This window comes from Phocoena sinus, chromosome 4 (assembly GCF_008692025.1).
Source record: "Phocoena sinus isolate mPhoSin1 chromosome 4, mPhoSin1.pri, whole genome shotgun sequence".
Taxonomy (NCBI): domain Eukaryota; kingdom Metazoa; phylum Chordata; class Mammalia; order Artiodactyla; family Phocoenidae; genus Phocoena; species Phocoena sinus.
Genome location: NC_045766.1, coordinates 102,426,025 through 102,452,587, shown reverse-complemented (window position 1 = coordinate 102,452,587; position 26,563 = coordinate 102,426,025). Strand labels below are relative to the sequence as shown.

The 26,563-nt window shown below is 35.0% G+C and overlaps 1 protein-coding gene across 3 annotated transcripts in view; it reads right to left on the bottom strand.

Annotated features, from left to right (window-relative positions):
* Nucleotides 1–26,563, bottom strand: part of PROS1 (protein S) — a 57,531-nt gene that overhangs the window by 13,324 nt on the left and 17,644 nt on the right. Inside the window, exons 2-10 of one of the 3 annotated variants that reach the window (XM_032631675.1) lie at nucleotides 25,914–26,071; nucleotides 23,180–23,204; nucleotides 16,467–16,553; nucleotides 14,450–14,572; nucleotides 14,219–14,350; nucleotides 11,163–11,288; nucleotides 8,179–8,300; nucleotides 6,504–6,619; nucleotides 3,404–3,593 (exon numbers count right to left, since the gene is read on the bottom strand). In XM_032631675.1, the coding sequence (XP_032487566.1) occupies nucleotides 3,404–3,593; nucleotides 6,504–6,619; nucleotides 8,179–8,300; nucleotides 11,163–11,288; nucleotides 14,219–14,350; nucleotides 14,450–14,572; nucleotides 16,467–16,553; nucleotides 23,180–23,204; nucleotides 25,914–26,071 (1,079 nt within the window). Of the gene's footprint in view, nucleotides 1–3,403; nucleotides 3,594–6,503; nucleotides 6,620–8,178; nucleotides 8,301–11,162; nucleotides 11,304–14,218; nucleotides 14,351–14,449; nucleotides 14,573–16,466; nucleotides 16,554–23,179; nucleotides 23,205–25,913; nucleotides 26,072–26,563 lie in introns of all 3 variants that reach the window. The other 2 variants (XM_032631674.1, XM_032631676.1) reach the window with 2 other exon arrangements.

Genomic DNA, 26,563 nt, shown 5'->3' with positions numbered 1-26,563 from the left:
AACAGACTGATGTTTGTTTTGTTTGGATCTTTATCAAGATTTTCTCACCATTTTGGAAAATTACTATTACTAATGGCAATACCATTTATGCACTTATGGTTTTTGAGTTGCCAATACAACACCCCCAAGCATGTCTTCAGTTGTAGCTTTCATGTTATTCTATGTATAGGAGTAAGCTTTGACAAATATTATACTTGAACTTGAGCATTTACATATGGAAATACATATTACTTTCTAAAAATTATTTTCTTTTTTATATAATAATTAGAGCATTATATTGGATGTGATAGAGTTTAAAACAACAGATTGACAATAACCAGTCTCAGGGCCTTTAAAGCCCTCTTTATGCTGAATACCAAAAAGTTTTTATCTACCTTAAATTGAAGGCTGGACCTTAAAAATATATACAGAATCTGACCACTTCTCACCACTCTCACTATCTACACTCCAGTCAAAGCTGCCATCTTCTCTCCACCGTGTTATTGCAATAGTCTCCTAACCCCACATCCTATTCTGTCCTTACTCTCTACTGTCTGGTTTCCACAAAGCCATTATTAGGTCCTAACCAGGATTATCTTTTAACATGCAAATTAGATTATGTCACTTCTCAAAATCATCTAAGATAGCCTAAGACTCTGTATTTGCTGTTCACGTGACAGAATTATCTTTCCCCAAAAAGTTCTCCAGTCTTGTGTCCTCAAGTCTTTCTAACGTAATCTCATCAGAGATGGCTTTCCTGATTCCATATGCACACTCACCATCATCATTCTCTATTGCCTGGCCTTGCTTTTCTTTTATCTCATAGCATTAATAACTATCTGACATGTCTATTTGTTGATGCATTTGTGGTTTTCATCTCACCACCACAATGCAAGCTCCATTAGAGCAGGGACTTTGTTTTATTCACTGTTGTATCCCCACCACCTAGACGAAGGAATAGCACATAAAGTGCTCAATAAATATTTTGTTGAATAAATGAAATTATTATACAAATTATATATTTCCCACCAATATTAGGATTAAACCCAACTATGAAATATAATAATCACTTACAAAGTAGCAATATTTATTCCTACAGGTTGTAGCCATTCTAATGACTTAATCATTACACATTCAGTTTTTTAAATCTGAATTACAAAACAATTCTGTTATATGCTTTAATTCTAATTTCTTATTTTTAAAGTATTTTATTTAAAATTTTAAAATAATCCATAGTCCAGTTTACAGATTAATTTAACTTAACCACTTTGTCATTAATTAAAATTAAAATACTTATTTAAAGTATTTATTTATTTGAAATAATTTCTGTGTTGCATAAATTTGTTTGAAACAGTATATAATTCTTTAATAAATCATCAGGATTAAAAGCTAGTAAAACTACCATGCTCGGGGACGTAAAATGCATAAATTGTTACAATATTGAATTACAATTTAAAGAAAAACAGCCAGCACCAAGTTTATTACCAGAGTCAAGTTTTTCTCTGACTTGCTTATTGTTCTTAAACTTTACTTTTTATATAAACTTGTATTCAGTTTATAGAGAGAGATTTTAAGTGTTTTAGTTAAAACATGGGCATATCGTTAAATAATAGTTTCTTTTTAACAAGAATCATAAACATAGGAGACAAATAAATGAAACTGAACAGCTACCTTCCATCCAGCCCGAATCCTGTCTCTTTTTATTTATTTATTTTTTTGCGGTACGTGGGCCTCTTACTGTTGTGGCCTCTCCTGTTGCGGAGCACAGGCTCCAGACGCGCAGGTCCAGCGGCCATGGCTCACGGGCCCAGCCGCTCCGCGGCATGTGGGATCTTCCCAGACCGGGGCACGAACCCGTGTCCCCTGCATCGGCAGGCGGACTCTCAACCACTGCGCCACCAGGGAAGCCCTCGAATCCTGTCTTTAATAATATCACTCATGAACAGTTCTTTAATAAACACTACTTGCAACTCATGATAACTTCACAGATAAATATTTACCTTTTTCTTTATACATATTATATCCTACCTAGAAATTTATCTAAATTCACCTTCAAACAGCTGATATTTTCAATTTGTATAAACTCATTAGAAAAAATTCTGTTCACTCTCTTTTGCTGCAAAAGTGATTTTAGCAGTTTTAGATAGGTGATTTACGGACGTTAGGCATTAAAATGTATTCTGCAGCACACTGGAGGTATAGCTGTATGCATCAAATATTCTAGATACAGATATAGTAGGAAAGATGTAGTAACAAAGATACAGTAATAAGCATTAGAAGTCAGAGAATTTAGTACTTCTCTGACAGTTGCATTTGATCTTGTGAAGACACTATTCTTTTAGAGTTAGGAGCCCAAAATCCATGGCTGCCAAAAGACAGACAGCCCCCTTTTTGGTGAATCATATCTGCACCCAACTGTTCTTTATTACCACCTTCCTGTAACATATTTCACATTATATTGTATTAGTTCATAATGCAGCATCAGCTACTAAACTGTGAGGTACTAACCTCAAGCAAGGACAAACTCTTGCTATAGTTTTAGAGCCTTGAACTCAGGGATGTAGCACTTGAAACATGCTCACTAAAAGCTTATTGAGTATATGACTGCAAGAGTGGATAAATATAAGAATGAAATAATTTAGTGATGACTTTACATGGCTGCTCAACACGGACCTCTTGTCAGTTCCCACAGGCTTAGGTAGTGTCTGTTTGGGGCACAACATTCTTCTCTCTGCTCTTCTCTGCTGAAAGTAGCATTGATTTAATTGCAGAAAGGAATTCTCCCCTCTGTGGACTAACAGTAATCCCTTCTCCAAGTAATTCCTTCTCCAAGAAAAGTTCCATTTTAATACAATAAATTAAAGTGCTGTTCTTGATTATTAAAATAAAGACTCACTTTTAGGGATTATCTAAAAATGCTAGTTTCTAAGCACTATAATTGGTACCAGCTAGTGTATCCTGTTTGTACAAACTGATTATACCTACATGATAATATTTAAAATTAAATTAAATTTTTTATTTTTTTACTATGTGTATTTCTCTTTTACATTGAAAATATTGATGGCTATCCAGTGTAGTTGTCCTTGATCAGTGTTGTCTTAGAATAACCCCTGACCTATAGGAGCAATATCACTGTTCACCCAGTGAGAGCCACTAAAAAAGGTAAAAAGTTAAGGACAGAGTAGTTGTCTTTAACAAAGCAAATAACTGAAAACAACTTCAGTTATGGGAAATCTGCAATATATTGAGAGATAATAACTTCTCAGGCTGTTTCAGGGATTTACAGCATGTAGAATATACTTCACACAACATCAGATAAACCCAAAATTATTTTGCTTTGGTATCACTATTAAAAAAATGATCAATGATTTTATACAAATTGCATCAAAGTGGAAAGATTCTTTATGAATTCAGCAAAACGTACCATATTCCATAAACCATCATTAATAACTTTGCCTCCAGTTGTGACTTTGGCTGTATATTCATTCTTAAACTGAATTTCAATCTTGCCCTCACGAAGTGCAATCAGGAACCAAGCTGAGTGATCAGAAGATTCTGCATACAGGATAACACCTTCTGAATCATATGTCCGGAAATCAAATTCAGCTGAAAATCTAAACAATGGACAAAGAGAGAGCCTTAATAGCAAGAAATATTGAAGACTATGTTATTCTTTTGTTTTCTTGTACTGGCAAACAGCAATACGTTGAAAGAGTCAACTCTTTCCCTGGAAAAAATAAAAGAGAAGGGCAGGACTAAGCTGTTCTTGTATTATCTCTGGCTCCATGTGTGTTTAAAATCAAGTTATTATACCTTCTTGCTTATTCGTGGAATCTTTTTTCCCAATGAAAAGATGCTTTGATAATTTTTCATCTTTTGGCATTTGTTTTGAAGGCACTCTTTAAAATGCTGGAATACTCATGTACAAATATTAGGCATATTGTCTCTCTCCTGGAGCCTTTTATACACTATTTAATCTGACATTAAGATTCTTTTTTTTTTTGCTGTATCCATACGTGATTAGTAAAAGATGTTACAATTCCACGATTGAAGTTTATCCATCAAAAACATATTTTCCTATGATTTCATATATGTCAGGAAGGAATCACTCACAGAGATACACAAGGTAGTATCTGGATGACTGCAAGCATAATTAAGACTTCATGTGTGGTAAAGGAAGGTAAAGTCAAAGACTTTTAAATATATCTGTTCATTTAATTTCAAAAGCTCTTTTAATTTCAAAAGCTCTCCCAAACTCTAATTGCATAAATTACTATACTAGAGTACATGGAAGGAGACTAAAAAATAATATATATCAATTCAGTGCCCTTAGGATACTTTAATGAGAATTAGCATTAAAGTTTCCAAGGAACCAGCAAAGCAAAATGACTGAAAAAAGATAAACAGGGAATAGGAAAAATAGTTGTATAACCATTAGTCATCTGAGTTAAGTTAAAATAAAGGTAATTTAAGTTAAAAAATCAAGAATTCAGATAATTACTAAATAAGGCAAGAAAGAATCCCACACTCTTTCTTATTCCACATATAATAGTATAGTGATAGAGGCACCACTTGCAATGGGGCACAAATCTACCTCAAATGGAACAAAGAAAATGTGATAGGGCTTCCCTGGTGGCGCAGTGGTTGAGAGTCCGCCTGCTGATGCAGGGGACACGGGTTCGTGCCCCAGTCCGGGAAGATCCCACATGCCGCGGAGCGGCTGGGCCTGTGAGCCATGGCTGCTGAGCCTGCGCGTCCGGAGCCTGTGCTCCGCAACGGGAGAGGCCACAACAGTCAGAGGCCCGCGTACCGCAAAAAAAAAAAAAAAAAGAAAAAGAAAAAGTGATAGAATAAACTTTTTAGTCTTTAGAATTCCAAGAAAATATTACAAAGAGGTAAATGTGGAGTAAAGTATGTTGGGTAGATAACAATGTAGTAGGAATTTACTGAACTCATATTAAAAAGAACCATTTTGCTTCGAGTAGGGACTTCTATTCTCTTTCATATTCATCACATTTTGCTGATGTGAAACATATATTATCTTGCCAAAACCCAAATCTATGTACTCTCAGGATCTTATAGAAGTTCATCCTATTATGGAGATAATTTCCTTCTCTTTGTAAAATCATGCTAAACCAGTCATTCAAAGAGTCGTGTTCTGCACATTTTCTGTCTGGAATACATCAGCATACTGACTCATTATATTGGGGAACAATTCATTTTTTTTCAGAAGTATTGTAGAGTGAAAAAAAGTGAATCTGCTAACTTTGGGGTAGGGTAAGTATTTGATCATGGGAAACAGAGCTGAAGGAATTTGCAAAAAAAGAAAAAATAAATATAAAAGTGTTAGCTGTTCTTTGTGTTCGTTACACAGGTGGCAGCTTATAAAAATTCATCAAGCTTACATGTAAGATACATGTATATTTCTATGTATATATATATATATTTATAATACTTCAATAAAAAGTTTAAACTAAACAAATAATAAACAAATAAATACTGAAAGAAATAATTGATCCAATTTGATCCAATGTTACAGCCCAAGCATTTGTGAATTGTGAAAAATGAATACCTCTGAAAGTGCCTGAAGGTATGTAATAATGAACTCTTCTCTCTCATTACTCTCATAGCAAGGAAAGGTTGTCTACAATCAAATCACTAGAAGATATTATTTGCTCTGAGATGTTGTAGAAAACCACAACTTGGGGGAAACGAGAGTGTCAAAAGAGCACAATTAAATCAGTGAATAAATTTCAATGTTCCTAAATGGAAAATTTCTATGGATTGAGTTGAATTATTTAATGAATAATCACTCATATATCTAATGAATTAAATATTCATGCTTATCTAATTAAAATATTTTAAAATTTGTACTCTATAATCAGTCTCAAATGTTTCCTTTCCATTATTCCAACAAAATTCTGAAATTCTTTTCCTAGTTCCAACAATGTATGGCTCTGAGAAAATTTGATAATTAGAGTCATGACTCAAAAATAGAAGAAATTACTCCCTCCTGAAAGTCAGCCTAACTACAGGAACGGCAGATAAAGTACCCAGATAGTCAACTAAAATCATGTGATGCATTCCTTTAAAATACTACTTAAGCAATCATATATAGTTTCCTTAATAATTATGAATATAACTATATTCTAAAAGCAGTATTTTGAATATTTCTCATTACTTAATTTTTAACAACATGTATAAAGAAAGAAAATTTCACAAATACATTAAATCTACTTTCCCAGCTTCTTAGTAAATATGTATTCACTAGAAAAGGAAGAACTATGGATTAAGATAAAATGATCATTGGAGAAAATCAGCCTAGAACGACCCCAAATGATTCAAGCATGAAAATTACGTGTAAAGATAAAAATGAACTTTGGGGTACCTCATATCATCTGACTGATAATACACCTAACTTATCTGATAATAAAATTTCATACATTTTAAACCTTTCAGTCACTTCTTTTCTTATGTCCTGACCTGCTTATCTCTAGAAATTATCATTGACATTGGTACCTCACCTGGTGATTTCCGGCAAACGAAATTTTAAATACAAAACAACCCCTACAAACTGCTCTGCCAAGTAAAGCAATTCATAATTTTTGTCAAGGTTCAAAGGAAGACACACTGGAACAGCCTGGAGAAAAGGCAACAAAACAAACAAAAAGCATAGGTTACTGCTTGGTGTTTGTGTCAGGGTATCATCCTTTCTCTATTCCTAGTGTTCTTGTCAAATGTATCCTCTGTGATACACTAAAATAAATTAAGAACACCCATGGTAATAATAAAGCAATATCTTTTACTTCCTTGTATAGTCTATCAGTATAATCTCCAAGAATACACGTTTTAAAGTCTCATTAAGCCAAAATTTTTCTGAGCAAAAATTTGCTATCTAGATAGTAAAGGGAATGCTGGAAAACCGGAATGGGTTAAATATAAAGTAAGATATCACTGTAATCTCCAAGGAATTCACCAAAAAAAAAAGTGATTTAGAGTCATCTGATGTAACATCAAGTTTTTTTCCTTCTAAGAGTAAAAACAAATATTAAAATGGAAAGTTTTTTAAGGGAGAAGTTCTTGGGCATACATACAGGGATATTCTGAGGGGAACTGTGTAAACAGCACTGTGTTAAATCTAGGTCCAGAAATAATATCTCATTTCCTCTTAGAACTTCCATAAATCTATTCCAGGGTAGATGGTAATGTGTAACTACAACAAATACTGAAATAATAGAAAACCAAATTACAAAATAGACATGAACACAATACAGTCCAATGAAGTACTACCAACGTTATTACATATGCCAACTAGCTTACCTTACCTTTCTTTACCAAGTAGGTGGCATAACATGAAATGTTACATTTTTTGGACATACACAGCTTTCTCTGGGTAGCAGATATAGAGGTATGTGTAAATTCATGATTAAATCATTATTTAGTTTAGGGCTTTTTTTTACTGTCTGCTTCATAAGCATTTGAAATTTCACTTTAACTTTTAAAAATTAGAAGAGATTCAAGAATTTGACTAAAGATCACTAACATGTGATCCTTATTTAGGAAAAAAAAAAAAAAGAGCTTCAAATGTTGACCTATTTATTACAATGGAAGAAGAACTAGAACCTACCCCCAACATTCAATTTCTGGATCAATTATGAATTGAATCTTAGTAACTAAAAGCAATTTTGAGAGATACAAATTAACAAAATTGACCTCTCTGAATTTCCATATACTTAAACCCCAACTAAACCCTACTCTGACAGAGTTGTTTCCACCTGAGATTTTATGAGCACTCTTGCAAGTACTAACATGCCTGCGGCATGATCAAACTTGTCAGAGTGAGATAAAGAAAAGCAGACACTGGAAAATGTTTTCTCTAAAGTTCTATGAAAGACTTTTTTCTCACAAAGAGGAGTATAAACCTCAGCTTTTCTTAGTTTCTTAAATAAACATACACTTTGCATTTTATAAATGTACAGGCTATACAGATGAGCACTCTCTGAACTGTGGCCCTGCAGCTTTTCTTTTTTTTAATCCAGTCACTAATTATCCACAATGTTTACCACTTACATGACCAAAATTAGTAAAATGGATTGTGACTCATAGCCTGCTTTGAACTATAGCAGTTATTGTGGAAATAAGTACCTGGTTCTTTCATTTTAAAAAAGAGATGGGAAGGTTAGCCTTGCAAAATGTTACCTCACAACTCTTCTGGTCTTGAGCAAGTTTGAATCCTTTCTTCCCATCACAGTAACAAGAGTAACCTCCAGGGTGATTGACACAAAGTTGAGCACACATGTTCTCAGAGCATTCATCCACATCTGGGGTAAAAGAGAACATAAATTTTAATATCTCCTAAATGTTCAATCCCACAGAAGAAGGACTATGTTGATTTTAGTATGAGATAATCAATGATAATAAATCCTTTGTGAAAGAAATTCCTTTGACATCAAATCACATTCCTTTGACATCAAATCACAAATCACTTGCCATGGAAATTTAAGTGAGTTACAAGTGTAATTTCTATTTATTTATATACCTGACCAACAAATTTAATAAATAACTTTCAGTAATTAATAATTAATAAAGATATAACAATTATACTAATTTTATGATTTTGAAGAAAAAAAGACTGAGAGTCTCCATGTAACTGTCACATCTGATCATATGAATTCCATTGACGCTACTTCTTAACTCTTTGCTTTGAAGAAAAGAAAAGGAAGGGAAGGGAAGGGGAGAGGAGGGGAGGAGGAGGGAGGGGAGGATAGGAAGATAGGGAAGGGAAAGGAAGAAAAATATCCCTTTTAATTGAAGGTTAATGTAATTGGAGATTAAATGATCATATCAAGAAAATTTCACTTTCCATAATGCAACGATTACTGGCGACAATAAATTTAAGGACATATATTTATTTCTTATGTAAAAAAAACAAAAAACCTCACTGTGCTATTACCTCCCATACTGTGAAATCTTCTATATGGTCCCTGTTCCTACTCCATATTTTAAGAAAATCATTCTTGAAAAGCTGTAATAAGATACTTCAGCTAAAGTACACTTCAGAGCTACCTACCATCCTTGACCTTTTTGATGAATACACCCTGTGATCTTTGAAAATTCCCAAACTCAAATACTATTATAGCATATAAGTTCTCCCTTAAAATGTCTTAAAATAGACCCCCCCAAATTAGTGAACCCTCAGTACCATAAAAATTGAATAGTATAACTAGAGTAATAAAGCAATATATAAATATATTTACATTTTCACATTTATATCTTTTTTAAAAAATCTGTCATTCGTTGAATATAACTACAATATTGATGATGAAGTTGGCTAATAATAAGTCTGCAAATGCTTACGGCTTACTACAGTAATTTCCACCTGGAGTGGTGGGAGAATAGAAATGGTGGGTTGGGGGGATATTTTTCAGTGAGTACATAAGGATATAACACATCAAAATCTCAAAAGGAGTATAAATAGTTGACAAAAAAACTATTCTAAGATTATCATCAATTTAGGCAAACTCATAGAGGCAGAAGTAAGTTGGAGGTTATCAGGGGCTGGGAAAGGGAGGAGGGGGAATTTATTGCTTAACAGTTACAGAGTTCTGTTTGGAAAAGTTTTGGAACAGATATGGTAATGGCTGCATAACTGTGTGAATGTAATTAATGCCCCTGAATTGTACACTTAAAAATGGTTAAAGGGCACATCTTATATATATATTTTGCCACAATAGAAAAATTATTGATTTGATTAGTTTTAGTCATGGTATTAAATTCATTTTGAAATTTTAAAAAATTCAAAGGAGATAATTTATATATATCCATGCTTTTTAAAAAAATCTCTCTAACACAGTGGTCCCCAACTTTTTTGGCACAAGGGACTGGTTTCATGGAAGACAATATTTCCATGGACGGTGGGGGGATGGTTCAGGAGGTAATGTGAGTGATGGGGGGACATGGGAAGCGGCAGATGGAGCTTCGCTTGCTCACCCGCCCCTCACCTCCTGCTCTGTGGCCTGTTCCTAACAGGTCGTGGACTGGTGTAGGCCCGGCCGTTGGGGACCCCTGCTCTAACACATCTAAGCTACCTGAGGCACACATGGCAGCACCACTGGAGCCAAATGAAGTAATCATAAGCTCCAAGGGGCTCTCCCAAAACCACAGGCACTAACATTACTAATCAGTACTTCTCAAGGTTTTAGAGCTTGGTTATCATTTGGTTATGAAGAGATTTTCTTTTACATGTATTTAATTATAATAGAACTAGGTCATTTACTATTTTACAATAAAAGGCACACTGATATATGCACAGAAAATCATTGAAAAGCTTGGTATAAAACCGAAGGTTTCTAACCACCCTTGTAACACCCACATGATTTTTTTTTTTTTTTTTTTTTTTTTTTTTTTTTTATGCGTTACGCGGGCCTCTCACTGTTGTGACCTCTCCCGTTGCGGAGGACAGGCTCCGGACGCGCAGGCTCAGCGGCCATGGCTCACGGGCCCAGCCGCTCCGCGGCACGTGGGATCCTCCCAGACCGGGGCACGAACCCGTGTCCCCCGCATCGGCAGGCGGACTCTCAACCACTGCGCCACCAGGGAAGCCCTACCCACATGATTTTTAAATTTGCCTTTCTTTTGCGTGTGTGTTCTTCCTTCGAGCTAGAAGTTCTTTTTATCTTTGAATATTATAAAATGTGTTTTTTCCCTGGTGGCACAGTGGTTAAGAATCCGCCTGCCAGTGTAGGGGACACGGGTTCAGTCCCTGGTCCGGGAAGATCCCACAAGCCAGAGCAACTAAGCCCGTGCACCACAAGTACTGAGCCTGCGCTCTAGAGCCCGTGAGCCACAACTACTGAAGCCCGGGCGCCTAGAGCCCGTGCTCTGCAACAAGAGAAGCCACTGCAATGAGAAGCCCACACACCGCAATGAGGAGTAGCCCCAATTCGCTGCAACTAGAGAAAGCCCGTGCACAGCAACGAAGGCCCAACGCAGCCAAAAGTAAATAAATAAATAAATAAATTTTAAAATGTGTTCTTTTGCTTCTATCATATATGGGAGGTCTCCAATTCATATACAGCTTAGAGGGCCAATCAGATTGCATACTACTAAAGAACCAATGCTTCTCATATCAAAACAGCGTGCAAACACCCTCTTCACCACCAATGACACCACCAGAACTTTACCTTCGCAAGACTTTGATATGGGATTGTATCTGTAGCCTTCAGTGCATTCACATTCAAAGCCTCCTGGGATGTTCTTGCACACAGCTGTGCCACAAATGCTTGGCTTCACAGAGCATTCATCCACATCTATAAATGAAACCACTATATTAAAAAACATTTTTCCCATACCAGAAGATACTAGCAAGACCCCTTGATTTGTGTTTCCTGGATCTAGTTTAATATATCTAATGAGACAACAAAGTGGCCTGGGAACAACAAAATATTAAATCTATCATCATATATTAGTTCACTAAATATGATTTCTTTATACAAATACATAGGGAATTTGATTGATGGTTGCTATTTCCTTTGTAGTCACGTAAAAGAAAAAAAAGCGCTTTTTTTTTCTTATCTACCAGGATACAGTATGAAAATAAATGGAAGAAGAGACTCATCATATTCTTAATATGTATTCTTAAATACATGTTTCTGAAATATGGTCTTAACAGCATACTTACTCTGTATTATCACAAATATAAAAAGTAAAAATGAGATGGCTCATCAGTCTTACACCTTTGCTTTGGCAATGGACAATAGCTAAATCTCCATACTACTATTGGGGCTTAAATTATTCAAGATTCAAATTTAAAATGGGATTGGGTAAGGTGTTAAAGTATTTATAAAGTGCAGCTAATTCAGTGTAAATTTTAGTGTTAAATTACTATTCCAGAAATTTCAGATGCGTTTATTATATTACATAGTAGAGTAGGAGACGAAGTATTGATTGCAACTAGTTGCTGAATAAGCACCTGTGAGAAAAACAAAACAAGTGACAGAAATAGTTCAATAGAGGTGTAATTACTAGTGAACTCTTTTCATTTGTACTCTCTGAGGAAAGGTGAGCTCAGGATGAAAAATATATTTTCTACTCTAAAAAGTTGATATTGATAGTTTAATTTTTCCACAGACTAATGGCCAAATTTTCAGACATTTCTCTATTTAAAATGACCTGCACAAAGATAAATGAATCAATCCCTTGTGGTAAGGGAATTTTTCTGTATGTTGATTGTATTGGTGACAATATCCTGGGTGTTATAAGGTACTATAGTTTTGTAAGATTTTACTATCGGGAGAAATTGGGAAAAGGGTACATGGGATCTCTTTTTATTATTTCTTACAACGGCATGTGAATCTACAATTACTTCAAAAAATACTTACTTTTCTAAAAAGAGCTATAAAATCCATATTTTCAACAGAAAGTAAAAACATGTGACTAAATTTATTTGGTTTGAGGCATATTACAAGGACTCATTTAAATCATATGAGTGTCGGTTATAGCACGTACATTTTATGACTCTACACTGACATCTAATGTCTGATGAAAAGTTTTATTCTTGCATTTTTGCACATTTACTGGCAGCTTAATCCCAGCCATATCCACATTTTAGCAAAGGCCCTACTGTAACAGTTGTATACATATTCTTCTTCTAGGTCTGTACTTTATTACTTAGGAATCATGGATAAAAGATTATGTAAAATGAAGAATACAAGAACATATGTTCTGATCATCAGAGACACTCATTTATAAGAGAACTTTTTGTTAAGGTGTATTAACTCAATGGATAAGGAGTAAATTCCTATTAATTAAAAATATAAATCATAAATTCTTTAGCAGTATAGACTATCCAAGTATTTAGATGTAGAAGTTTTAATGGGTATTATTTGCTTGTGGAATGCATATGGTACCCCTTCATTATAATGGTTTTCTATAACTATTGTTTTAATGATATTGATATTCTAAATCTCTAACCTCAAACACCTTCAAATAGGCAAACAAGAAACATATATAATCTGAAATTGGATAACTGCTTATAATAAATCGTTAGCTTATACAGTTCACCTTAGAGTCACTCAATTGCACTTTAAATGACATTATAGTAAACTATGCTAGACTAAACACTACAATACAGTGAGGGACAGACCACTCCTTGAATATGAATTCAATTTAAGGATTTACCAAAGCAGATATGAATAGAGTTGAAAAAGAAAATTTTACATTTTAACTTACTAAATTTTTTACTTCATCACAAAAAGAGGAGAAGTGGTGGGCGAAAGAAAAAGAGAGGGGGGAGAAGGAGGAAAAGAGGGAGGGAGGGAAGAAGGAAGAAAAGGAAGGAAAGAAGGAAGAAAGGAAGGGAAGGAGGAAAGGAGAGAAGAAAGAATAACTTGCTCCCATTTTCTAAAGGCAAAATTTAACTCCAGGCTGGAGAATTTCATTTTTAGTCACCCATGTACCTAGCACTTATATTTGAAGATTTAGTAAAGGTAGTTAAAGCAGTCTAATGGAAAAGACATTGTGCAGAAAAAAGAAAGGTAAAATTTGGGGGAAAGAGAAGCATAATTTAAAAAAAAGAAATACACTAGTAAAATGACTTAAACAGCCAAACTAACTGACTGGAATTATTTAAGTCTGAAATTAAAAAAGAAAAAAAGTTATGACCAGTGATGTGACCTTAGATGTATAAAGAGAAGGAAAACCAGAGCTTCATCTTTTTCAAAACCACAACAGGAAATGAGGTGCAAGATGAAGGGTTTACATTGGAAATTAGAAAGGTATTTCTGACAAGAAAATATAAAATACAGTGAAATAAGTTATTAAGGATTGTGGTGATTTATTTGTAAACCGTTTATCTTATTGGAATAAAGGATATAATATTATAGTGTCTGGAAGAAAAAGGATAAACGACGATTTCACAAAGACTGTAGTATGCAAGGACTTGCACCAAAACTTCATTTTATCACCATATAATGAAATTCTTCATTAAAACACGTGCATGTACACACATGCACACACAATAAGAAGACAACAAAATACTCTGTGAGTAAAAAAATACTCTATAAACAATAAACCAAAGGCAGTCCCATAGTATCACAAGGTTTCAAGGTAGATAATAATGTATACTTATTACAAGCACTTACCACCTAAGAGTTTTCCAAGAATTTCCTGGGGAAATTCCTCTAACTGAATTTTGCTCTCACATAGTAAATACCTTTTTAGTCTACCTTCTTACTCTTACCTTTGCAGTCCTTTTTATTTGAAAGCATAACAAAACCACTTTTACAGGAACAGTGGTAACTTCCAGGTGTATTATCACAAATCTGGCTACAACCTCCATTTACATTTGAAGGATGTTTGCATTCATTTATATCTAAAAAGGAGGAAATAAATTACTTTTAAAGTAATAAAACCTTCAGAGAACTTTTCAGGAGGCCAATCCAGATGAGCCAGCTGGGTTTATTGTACATACCAAATTCACACTTCTCTCCTTGCCAACCTGATTTACAAATGCAAGTGAATGTAGCTTGGCCATCTTTGCAGGTCATATATCCATCTTCATTGCATGGCAGGGGATTACACTGGTCTGAAATGGCTGAAGGAAATATATATCTATTTAATTTTTACCACATGCCATGGTAAAATAGAATTATACACCCTTTAATAGAATCCTGTGCACAAAGCCTATGGTCAATGGAAAAAAATTACAACTCATTCCTTCAAATACTTTTTCATTAAGAAAAGTGGATCCATTAGACAAATCTTTATATTTTGTAAAAGGGAGCTACTTTTATATTTGCATATATATATACAGTACTTTATAACTGTAATTTAATATTCTTTTCATATATTACCTTATTTGATCCTTAAAACAATTCCATGAAGTAGGCAGACAGTAAAACTACTCAATATCAATAGAAATAGTGTAGTATCAATAGAAAAAGTTGGAACTTCCAAATTGGGCTAAGATAGAATAACAGGAACCAGATTTATTCTCCTGCTTTAAATAAATAGAATTCTAGTCAAATGGTTTTCAGACATTGGGCAACAGGTAGCAGAATACTGTGATTCCTAAGGAGGGATATTTTCTTCATAAAATGTCACAGCACTTTATCACTATCTTAAATGATATGCCCATTTGTGTCTTGACTTATTTGTGGTCACTCTCACCTCACTAGACACTGCAACGGTCCCTGGCTCCTGCATGATTCCACACCTGTTTCTCCAGCCTTCCTAGCTCATCTGCAAGTTCCTTCCATCTTTCCTTTACATTCTCCTTTGCTTATGTTAGCAAAGCAAACTGTTACTTGCAAACAAAAAAATTTTTTAATCTAATTAAAACCTAATTACTGAACTTTTCAAAAAAGTCCTCATAAAATCAAAATTTTTGAAAATTAGGTATTAGTTAAAATGACAGAAAACAGGTTAATCAGGAAATTATCAAATTATTTTTCTGTCCTTTGGTAAATTAAAAAAATAAAGTATGAATTAAATATACACATTTAGGCAAACTGTTTTACTTGCGTAGTTACAACTAATTTTGAATTATAGAAAATGCACATGAATGAATATCTCAATAATGCCAATGCTACATTTAAAATATTCACTAGACAAACATCCCAATTTACATGTTGCCATTTCACCTTTTTCTCTCTAACTGTAAGTCAGGAAATTGATAAACTAGAGACAAATAATCTATGAGAATTATCACTAGGCCTTATGTGAACTTCAGGGGGAAAAGGCTAATTTGATATCACAAGATTTTCCACATTTATATTGTTGATGCCAAAAGTCAGAAAAATAAACGTGGTTCCACTTTGACCTATTAATCAACTCTAACATTTGGTCATAAGTACATGATTATGCAACAACAGCCAAGTTAAAGCTCTTGGGAATAAAATTCTGAAGTCAATGACCTAAAGCTTGGCAAACAAGGAACGCTTCAATTTAAACATTAGGTGGAAAATTCATTTTAAGTAAAACAGCAGCATTTACATCTAAAACACATTCCTTCAGGGAGTTCCTTGGCGGTCCAGTGGTTAGGACTCAGCGCTTTCACTGCTGTGGCCCAGGTTCAATCCCTAGCGGGGAAACTAAGATCCCACAAGCCACACGATGTGGTCAAAAAAAAAAAAAAAGAAAAAAATTCATCTTTCATGTACATTGCTGTACACATACATACATATATGTATGAAACTTCAATAAAAAGTTTAAACTAAATAAATAATAAACAAATAAATAAATACTGAAAGAAATAATTATTTGGCCAATTTGATCCAGTGTTAGCGTCATGTGGCATGGCCAAAAAAATAAAAATAAATTAAAAACATTCCTTCAAATGCATTTTGAGAATACCTCCTTGCTGGGCCTTGCAGCCCTTCAAGGGCTCATTTGTTGATTTTTAAACATTAGTTATATTTATATGGGGGTACTTTACTTGCAGGTTTTTGTTTTGTTTTGTTTTTTAAACTGATGGTAGAGGTGTTTACCATTGACACAGCTCCTTAGGTCAGGGTAAGCATTAGTTGACAGACGAGCAGCAGTGAATAATCCAGCTCTGAAGAAGCCAAGACAATCTGTAAATACAAACAAGTGTAATCTTAGAGCAGACACACTTACTTGATCTGAAATCATGGTAGAAATTATCTGAAGTGGTAGAATATTTATGCTTCTGTAGATTTACATGATTCAGCATTCAAAATGTCAATCCTAAATGTTTCCATCCACCTTTTTGAAAAATTAAAAATCTACAAGCAAGATTGCAATAAACACAGAATCATGAAAAATAGATTTATAGAGGCTTCTCTTTGGAAAAGAACCTTAAAGCCAGAAGTGAAAAATATTTTGAATTAGCAGGGAAATTTATTGCCACAAAAATCTATGTTCTTAATTCTGTAGCAGAGACCTAAAGTCACCCTCAAATCTATAGACCAGAGCCTAATTTAGAAATTGTCTATAATTAAGTCAGTAGAATAAGTCAGTGTTTCTGGTTGCCATAGGCAACTTCCAATTCTTCCAATGTTGCATAGAGACTAACAAAATAATATTTGTATAATGCCTCAGTATTACAAAGCAGGTTTACTTTATTCATTTTATTTCTTACTAGAACTCTGTGAAATTAGATATAGCAATCTGGCAGAAATAACAGCTGAAATAATAGAGGTAAATTATGTACAGACTTTAACCAGGGGTCATTTAGTGCCAACAACATAACATTTCTTAATAGCCACTGAAGACATTATATGTATCAGTTCATTGGACAGATAGTCACCAACTCACTAAAAAGGTGGTGTTTTGGTTAACTTTTGCTGGGTAACAAACAACTCCCGAAATTAGTGGCTTAAAATAATCATTCTATTTTGCTCATGATGCGTGGATCAAATATTTAGAAAGGGTTTGGTTAAGCTGTTTGTCTCTGCTGCACATGGGATCAGCCAGGGTGGCTGGGTCTGGAAGATCCACCTCCTGGATGGCTTTTCACTCATATGTCTGACAGCTCAGGTTCCTTAGCATCTTTATCTCCACATGGTATGCCATGCTTCAGGGCTTCTCCATGTGGTTGAGTTTCCCTGAGTATGCAGTCCTAAAGTGGCACTGTTTTCATGGTACCTAGCTTGCAAGAGGAAGAAGGCAGAAGCTGCCAGGCCATTTAAGAGGCATTGTATCACTTGCACCATAGTCTACTGATCAAAGCAGTCTCCGGGTCCACCCTGATTTGGAGGAGGGAGAAAAGAATAGATTCCACATAGTGTTGGGGAAGTGGCAAGATGACATTGCAGAAGAGTATGTGAGATGGGAGATATTTTTGCAGCCACCTTTGGAGAATGCAGTTTATCACAGAGGGGTTTAAAGGCTCATTTGAAGTCAGTGGGTATATTCCTTTCCGATTGCTTTTGTGACAAACACAATCTCAGTGGCCTAAAATAACACAGATTTATTATCTTACAGTTACAGGGATCAGAGGTCTAAAATTAAGGTGTTGTTAGGGCTGCATTCCTTCTAGAACTCCAAAGGAGAATCTATTTCCTCAGTTTTTTCAGCTTCTACAAGCCACCTGCATTCCTGGGCTCATGGCCCCATCCTCATATCACTCTCAACTCTTGCTTCATTGTCATATGAACTACTACCAACTCTGACCTCCTGTCTCTCTTGTTTAAGAACATTTGTGACTACACTGGAACCACCCAGATAATACAGAATAATGTCTCCATCTCAAGATCCTTAACTTAATCTTCAAAGACAACATTTAAGGTAATATTAGAGGTTCTGAGGACAGGACATGAACATATTTAGGGGGTCATTATTTAGCCTACCAAAGTAGGTTATAATATTTTCCCATAGAAACAATACTTTACATCATTGTGGTCTTTCTGGAGGCCCAGTGAGACCTAGGCAATCTTAAGTCTTGAGTATTCTTTCCCTGAATTCATTTGTCCTTCCTCTTGAATCACCCACTCCCAGAATTATCTTATTCTAGTGTGAACATTCCATTAGGATTCTCATTTGTAAGAAAGCATCATTTTGCACTTCTGGACAAATCTGACAGCTAAAATTTGAAACCCTTAAGCTAGAGATTCAGCTGAAATGACTTCATATGGTGATTAGGACCCCAGGCAAGATTACAAAGTAGGCTTAACCCATAAAGCACCTTATACATGAGTCCATACTAATATATGTGATAATGTTTTTTTGGAAACCTGCATTTAGAATTACAGTGAGAAGAGCAAGTTGCATGGCTACTCCAAAGCAGTGCAGTCCCGATCCCTTACCTTCCCACTTCTCTTTCTTGCTGCCCAATAGGAAAGGAGGAAGTTGGAGAGAATGAGTAGGAAGGTGAGAGTTGGAGAGAGATTGCCATAGCTTTTGTAGCTTGAAGCAGAAGCTCTTCTAAGAAACAGAATTAGAAATAGAAACTTGGGCCATCAGGGAGGAAAGCCTAAGAAAGAGGCACTTTCAGGAGAGGTTCCAGTGGTCAGGACAGAACATCCTAGAAAGAAATCTTGGTTCTAGACCACAACAGTTCCTATATCCATATTATTATATGATCATATTTTGTAACTTTTTATGATTATATTTTATTTTATAATCTTTATTTTATGATTATAAATCCAATCTATGCTGGGTTTATAGTATTTCCCCCTTTTGTCCTACACTTTTTGTTCTGACATTTCTTCTTTCCCTTTTTTCTTTCTCCTTGATTATTCTTGCCAGAGGTCAGTCTAACTTACTTTCCTTACTTTACCTTCTCAAAGAATGAGATTTTCTTGTGTTAATCTTCTCTTTTGTTTTCCATTTAACTTATTTCTATCTCTACTTGTGTTATTTTCTTATTTTTTGTTACTCAGGGCTTGCTCTGTTGTACTTTTAAAAATTTGCTTGATTTGAACGCTTAGGTTCTTTTTTAACTATCCAATCCGTCCTCTTACTGCTGCCTCAGCAGTCAGAACCCCAGGTCCCCATACTAGGTCAAACAGCCTTCAGTCTATCCATGGGTTTCTCACATTTCTTGTTGTTTTCATTTTAGTTTGTTATTATTAGTGCCTGGAATGCTATTGTTTCTCTTGAGATGATTTTAAGAGAAGTCAGCAGTCTGAGCTAATCCACCAATTTGGCAAGAACTAGAAACTAAAAACTATTTCTGATGTTTACATTTTGGCTCAGAATTTAGCATTCTTTCCAAGAAGTTTTTCTCCCATTAATTTAATCATCCATTCTAGTGGGTGATATTTTAAAGCCCTACATAGATGGCAGAGTTTATTCCATTTTCTAAGGAAAAGAACACAACTTAAAAACTTATCTTTATATAATGAAATGCAGAGTATTTCTGCCCAAATTCCATGTTTTCAGTGCAGTATATGGATAGACTAATGTGATTTCTGAACACTTACAACTCTAAATCCAAACACTGCCAAAAAGTATGGGTTAGTACTAGTGGTCTAATTTCTTGGGTGATCTTATCTCACTGTAAGGAGCTCCCAGCATAAGCTGTGGTAATTAGTAAAATTACTGTTGGGTTTATCAGAGACAAAATTATAAAGGTTCCCCCCACCCCCCAATTAGGACCAATGGCCTACAGGATATACACATCAAAAGACAGAAAGACTTAACTTAGAGTATTTCTTTTGTGTTTTCAACAGTGGAATTCATCACATATGCTTGTAACTAAAGACCAAAATATAAAATGTGAATCAAAAAATATATCATAATAAAGTATATTTGGGGGCTTCCCTGGTGGCACAGTGGTTAAGAATCTGACTGCCAATGCAGGGGACCCAGGTTTGATCCCTAGTCTGGGAAGATCCCACATGTCGTGGAGTAACTAAGCTCGTGTGCCACAACTACTGAGCCTGCGCTCTAGAGCCAGCGAGCCACAACTACTGAGTCTGCATGCCACAACCACTGAAGCCCATGTGCCTAGAGCCCATGCTTTGCAACAAGAGAAGCCGCCGCAATGAGAAGCCCGTGCACCGCAATGAAGAGTAGCCCCCGCTCACTGCAACTAGAGAAAGCCCGTGTGCAGTGATGAAGACCCAACACAACCAAAAATGAATAAATAAAATAAATAAATATTTTTAAAAGTATATTTTTTGTTTCACTATATAAGTCAATTAATAATAATACTTTACATCTGAAGAAAGTTTGACATAAAAATATCTATCTACATACATATACTTATTTGATATTCCCAACAGGTCTGAAGTTAGAAAATACAGTTATAGTGTAACTTAAATACAGAACCTCAAAAGTTAAATAAGTTTCCTAAACCGACACAGTAGAAATTTTTATATCTGAGACTAGAGTCCACATCATATTATTATTATTATTTTTTTTTTTAGGACTTGGCTTTTCTATCATGCTTCCAAATAAGATAGGCAAATAAAAGAGAAAGTTGGGTAGAAACAGAGGCAGTTGAGAGGAATGGAAGGAAAAAAAGAAAAAGATTTTATCTAACTTTTCCAAAACACATCATGTTGTATTAAAATGTTATTTATGTTTATCCAAATGTACTCTGTGATCAAAGGTACATTATCTTCCAGAGTATTGATGCCTGCAGAAACACAGCCTCATTACATGGACCTAAGAATACTATATTTTAATGTAAGCTTATAATTTTAACCACTAAATATTGTCTATTTTAATTACAAAATATTTAAATTCCTACCTAAAATGGAGAGAATGAAATAGTCTTGATAGTCTATCTTTTCTTGACTTTAAGACTATAAACCTTTAATTTTTGCTTTAGAAAGTAAGGAGTCAAAGCATAACTTTACAAAGAAGAAATGTTTTTCATGGATGTATATCTCAGATATGACAGCTAAAGTTTTTAGAAAATCTTGTTGAATTTTCATATCTAAAGTCATAAATAATATCACTATATAATTTTTATAGTATCCTCTTTCCAAATTTGAATGAAACTGCTTAAGTCTGTTATTAGCAGCTAGAAAAGGGAAGGTAAGGAAAGAAAAGAAAATGTGACTAGAGGAGAAGTTACGGGAAAAAAATGAAGAGAACTAGCATGACATATTTTACTAAGTGCTTTGAAAACATTACCTCATTTTATTTCTTGCTAGAAACTTATTAGGTAAATTGTTACTATCCATTTGACAAATTGGAAAACTATAACTGATAGAGGTTAAATAATTTTAAGATCTTGTGGGAGATAAATGTTCGATTGGAATTAATAAAAAGAAATTATAATAAGTCAACTGGAAAACACCCAGAAGCCCAAGAACAGAAAAGGGTCATGCTATGGAGTTCTAAAGAGAGATACCATTGAACCAATGTCCTGCAGTTGATGAGAGGGTGAAATGAGAGGCAGTGTATTATAGCTGGGTCTCCTTGACTCCAGATTTGCCACAAAAATAAGATTCACACCATCGTGGACACTCAAAGAAGGGAAGAGTAACCACTTTAGGAACTATGAAAAAGAGCACTTGGTTCAGAAAGGGTCTTCTCCCAATGATGTTGGGCTCTTATCTTGTTAATTGTCCTGAAGGGTAAATGTAAGTACATACCATCAATTCAATGTAAGGCTCCCTAGGAAAGGGGGAAAGGTATATATAGTCCCCTATCTACAGATGGTCTCTGGGATCTCTGCATGGGTATTCAGAAGGAAAACAAAAGCAAAGTGTAATACCCTAAACTATAATTAAACCCTAAAATTTCAAGAGAAATGAGAGTTTAATAGAAATAGTTATTTGCTAAATTATATTAACACTAAACTGCATAGTTATTACTGTATATCAGAGTACATTCCTACTTTTTTTTTTTCAAGGAAGATTTACTTTTCAGTTTTGCAGGCCTTGGAGTCTCACGTTGGCTGGCATGAGAGTGGGGTAGAAAGATGCACAGATGGGGACTATTCTGAGCTCAAAGGAAGAGGGAGAGCAAACCTCTGTGGGCTGGACCTATAGAGAATCTCATCAGAAAGACGTGTACAAATGCTACTCCACTTCCATCTTTGGAAATGCTGACAAGTCTCCAAAAAATATTAATAAAATATTTTTATATTTATTTAAAACAAACTGTAGCCTTTTAATTGACATTTAGTTGAAATCATCTAATCTCTTTAGATATGGAAATGCTACCTCACTCCTTTTGCTTTTGTATCCAAAGGCAAAACATGGATGGGATATTGTAGGAAATGAGGAAATGGTGTTGCAAAGTGGGAAGTTGTTAATAATTTCTATCAATATTTAAATGATAATTATGTCACAAGCTCTGGAGAGTGTAGAGATCTTTCCTTTCATTAAAAGATAACCCATGAAGAACATATGTATATATATAACTGATTCATTTTGTTGTAAAGCAGAAACTAACACACCATTGTAAAGCAATTATACTCCAATAAAGGTGTTAAAAAAAAAAAGATAACCCATGAAAATTCATGTACTTATAGAGAATATTCTGTTACCTAAATATAGCTTTGCATCAGCTCAGTGACTCTTTATGAGAAAGACAAAAAAATGAAAAAGACTAAAAGACAAAATGTCACATAGTAATTAAAAGAACCATTCCAAATTCATCTACGTGACTTTAAAATAAAAGGACAGAAAATTTGCACATAGAATGAGAGAGATCTTACTCCCAAGGCTAATGAAATTGTACTGGATGGAATATATATGAGTGGAGGATTGGACTTCATCATATTTAAGTTCTCTTCCATTTCTAAGATTATATGATTGAGGTCCTTTGAACTTACCTAAATATTTTGGATAAAAATATTCCTAGAAAAAAAAAGAAAAGAAAAAATATATCTTAGCAAATCTAAATTTCATATAAAGTTAAAACGATTTTAAAATGTGTTTTTATATTAAAGATGCAATAAATTACATATAACTGTCATTTCCACATTATAGCATTTTTTCTATAGTAAAATATATACCAGGAGTAGATGACTAATAACATTAAGCCATAAGATGCTTAGGCTTAAAGCAATACTGATCAATTAAATCATGTTTCAAAGGTTTCTAAACTGAAAACAGGCCCCACTGAAGATGTTAAATGTGACTATATATGCCCCCTTTACGTAAATCTTTTAATTTTTCCAAGATGGTTAGATACCCATTTGATACATCTCACATCATGCTGAGTACACACACCAGATTCATTGCTGAATAAAAGTAACATAATTTGAATTGAATTAAAGTGGACATTTACCTTTTAGCATCTTATGTACATGTAATACCTTACTTATAAATTGGTTATGTACCAAGAATTTTTCTGTAAATCAGTAATTTGGACTAAGGAAAGCACTTCAGCAAAAGGAGAAAAATGTTAAAAATGATTTCTGATGGTAAGGTTCCCAGGCTAGTTCGCAAAAGCCTTCTTAAGCCATAATACATCCAATATGCAGCATTAATAACATAAGAACTCCTCATGAGAAACCAGTGTTTCTACACAAAAACAACCTCAAGTACAGAACATAACTTTCATCCAGGACACAATTAAAGTCCTCATTCCTTCCTCCTCTCACATATAAACCTACACAACACTTAGCTACTAGTTTATAAGATGAGATCTCCCACTAAGCAATTCAGACATCAGTGTTGTCATCTACAGAACAAAAGCCAGGATATAAACAATGATGAATTGGTTCAAAAGGAGATAATGTAATGGTGAAAGGACTATATTAGGGACAGTGGGGAGACAAGCAATAAGGTGGTGACTGGGAGTGTGGACTAGGGTATGAGGGATGTGGGCAGGGAGTGTCTGGAGCAGGATAGAAAGCGAGAAGCAATAACAAATGGGTTTTTTTCTTCTTTCATGTCTCCCATTTCTTCCTTACTCTCTCCATCATCTCTTTCTCTTCTGTCAATAACACAACTGTCAGAATGAGTGGAGGAGAGGAAGCACATAAATGAGTTTCCCTTCCCTCCATATGGCTTCTGTCTCACTCCCCATTTGCTACTCAGAGGCTAAGCTATGAGAACATATTTACAGTGTTAGATATACATGCTCAAGTATTTATGGGTAATATAATCAAATGAAATCTTGAGCATGCAGGCTTGCCTTAAAATGTTCCAGCAAAACAAAATAAAAATTAGAGTGGGTGGGGTAGAGAATAGGCAGAACAAGAATGGCAGATTGTTGATAATCACTGAAAGGGAAAGTAGGTATATTGGGGTTTATTATATTCTTCTCCCTACTTTGGGATATATTTACCATTTCCATAATAAAAAGAAATTTGTGTATATGTGTGTGTGTGTTTATCTGTTTCCTACACAATATGAGTACACTGTTATATTGTGTGAAATAAAATATTTTTGTCTTAATTGCTTTTCCACAACAGGCAACAAAACTAAGACAAACATTTTGATTCAATCTTGGAGAGTGTTAAAAATGAATCTTCGGGTACCCTGGGAAAAATTCCCTTTGAACCTATCAGAGTAGGTGGAGGTAAGAGGATTAAAGGGCAATCCCAGAAAACACAAGTTATTACTGTCTTGGACAAGTTCTCTAACTATAGACAAATGGTTCCTGCTCGTTATGGCTCATCTAGTCTCATGGTTCCAGAAACTAAGGCAGAGGTAAAGGAGGTACTTTGCGTATGTTTTCTCCCTCATTTCCTTTTGGTTATACAGTTCGTCTCAGGGAAAAAAAATCTGAGGTAACCCTGAAGGTTATCAAACTTGAATTCTTCACCCTAATTCATAGAGGCACTATTTATATTCCTGCTACCCACAGAACATGTTAAAGAACCCCCTTCTCTAGGAAAATTAGGGGACTAAAGATCAGATCTAGGGGCCCCATATTTCTGTATGATATTTAGGGGTCTTTGTGATCATTTTATTCTAGACTAAATTGGAGAAATTTATACACTAAAGGTATAAATTCTAACCGCAGGGACTATTGATGATTTACAGTGGGCTGAGGAAACTTCCCAACAGTTTATGGAATAAATTAAAAGTATTCTCAGGGCACACAGTACTGTAATGAATCCTTTATTAAGCATTTACTGAGTACCTATTATGTACCAAGCTCTGAATTAGAGGCTCTGTTTTCTAAAGTTTGGTTAAAAATGCCAATGGAGAGAATTAATGAAGCATAGTGATAACAATGTAGTCACACACACACACACACACACACACACACACACACACTTGAGGTGCCTTCCCCTCACCCAACACTACAAAATCCTGGTTGGCAGAAAGTAGTTACAAACCATGAGGTTCATACTATTTGTGATAATTAGGTACAGTTGAATTATAGTTTGGTCAGAGCACATTGGTTTTGGCATAGTGTCTCCCTAACAAGCCCACTTTCCTTTGAAGGTAATTCCTCCTGAAACGCTTCAGTGGATACATGTGGAAGGTGATATACACAATCATTAACTTTAAAAAGAAACACAAGGGAACACAGACTCAAGCTGCAAACATTCCGTCTGTAACTGTATGTCTAGGTATGCTAACTTACCACTTTTCATGAATTCTTACCGTTTCAGGGTCATTTTCAAAGACCTCCCTGGCTTCTTCTTTATTGCATAGTTCTTCAATGCATTCTCTTTCAAGATTACCCTTTTTTGTTTCTTCAATCAAAGAATTTGCACGTCTTTTCCTAACCAGGACTTGTGAAGCATGTTGCTTCGACAAAACTGAAGAAAAACAAAAACAGTTTACATGAACAAATCTTTCATTTCTCCACCTAAAATATTATATTAAGCAATGATATATTATATAAATCATTTTCTGCCGGTAAATTGTATGCCATTTAAACTTAGTATGCTATTTAAAGTTATGCCTGCCTCAGGACTTCCCTTGTGGCGCAGTGGTTAAGAATCCACCTGCCAATGCAGGGGGCATGGGTTCGAGCCCTGGTCTGGGAAGATCCCACATGCCACGGAGTAACTAAGAACATGTGCCACAACTACTGAGCCTGTGCTCTAGAGCCCACAAGCCATAACTACTGAGCCCGTGTGCTGCAACTGCTGAAGCCCACACACCTAGAGCCTGTGCTCCTCAACAAGAGAAGCCAAGACAATGAGAAGCCCCCGCACCAAAACGAAGAGCGGCCCTCACTCGCCGCAACTAGAAAAAGCCCGCGCACAGCAGCGAATATCCAATGCAGCCAAAAATAAATAAATAAA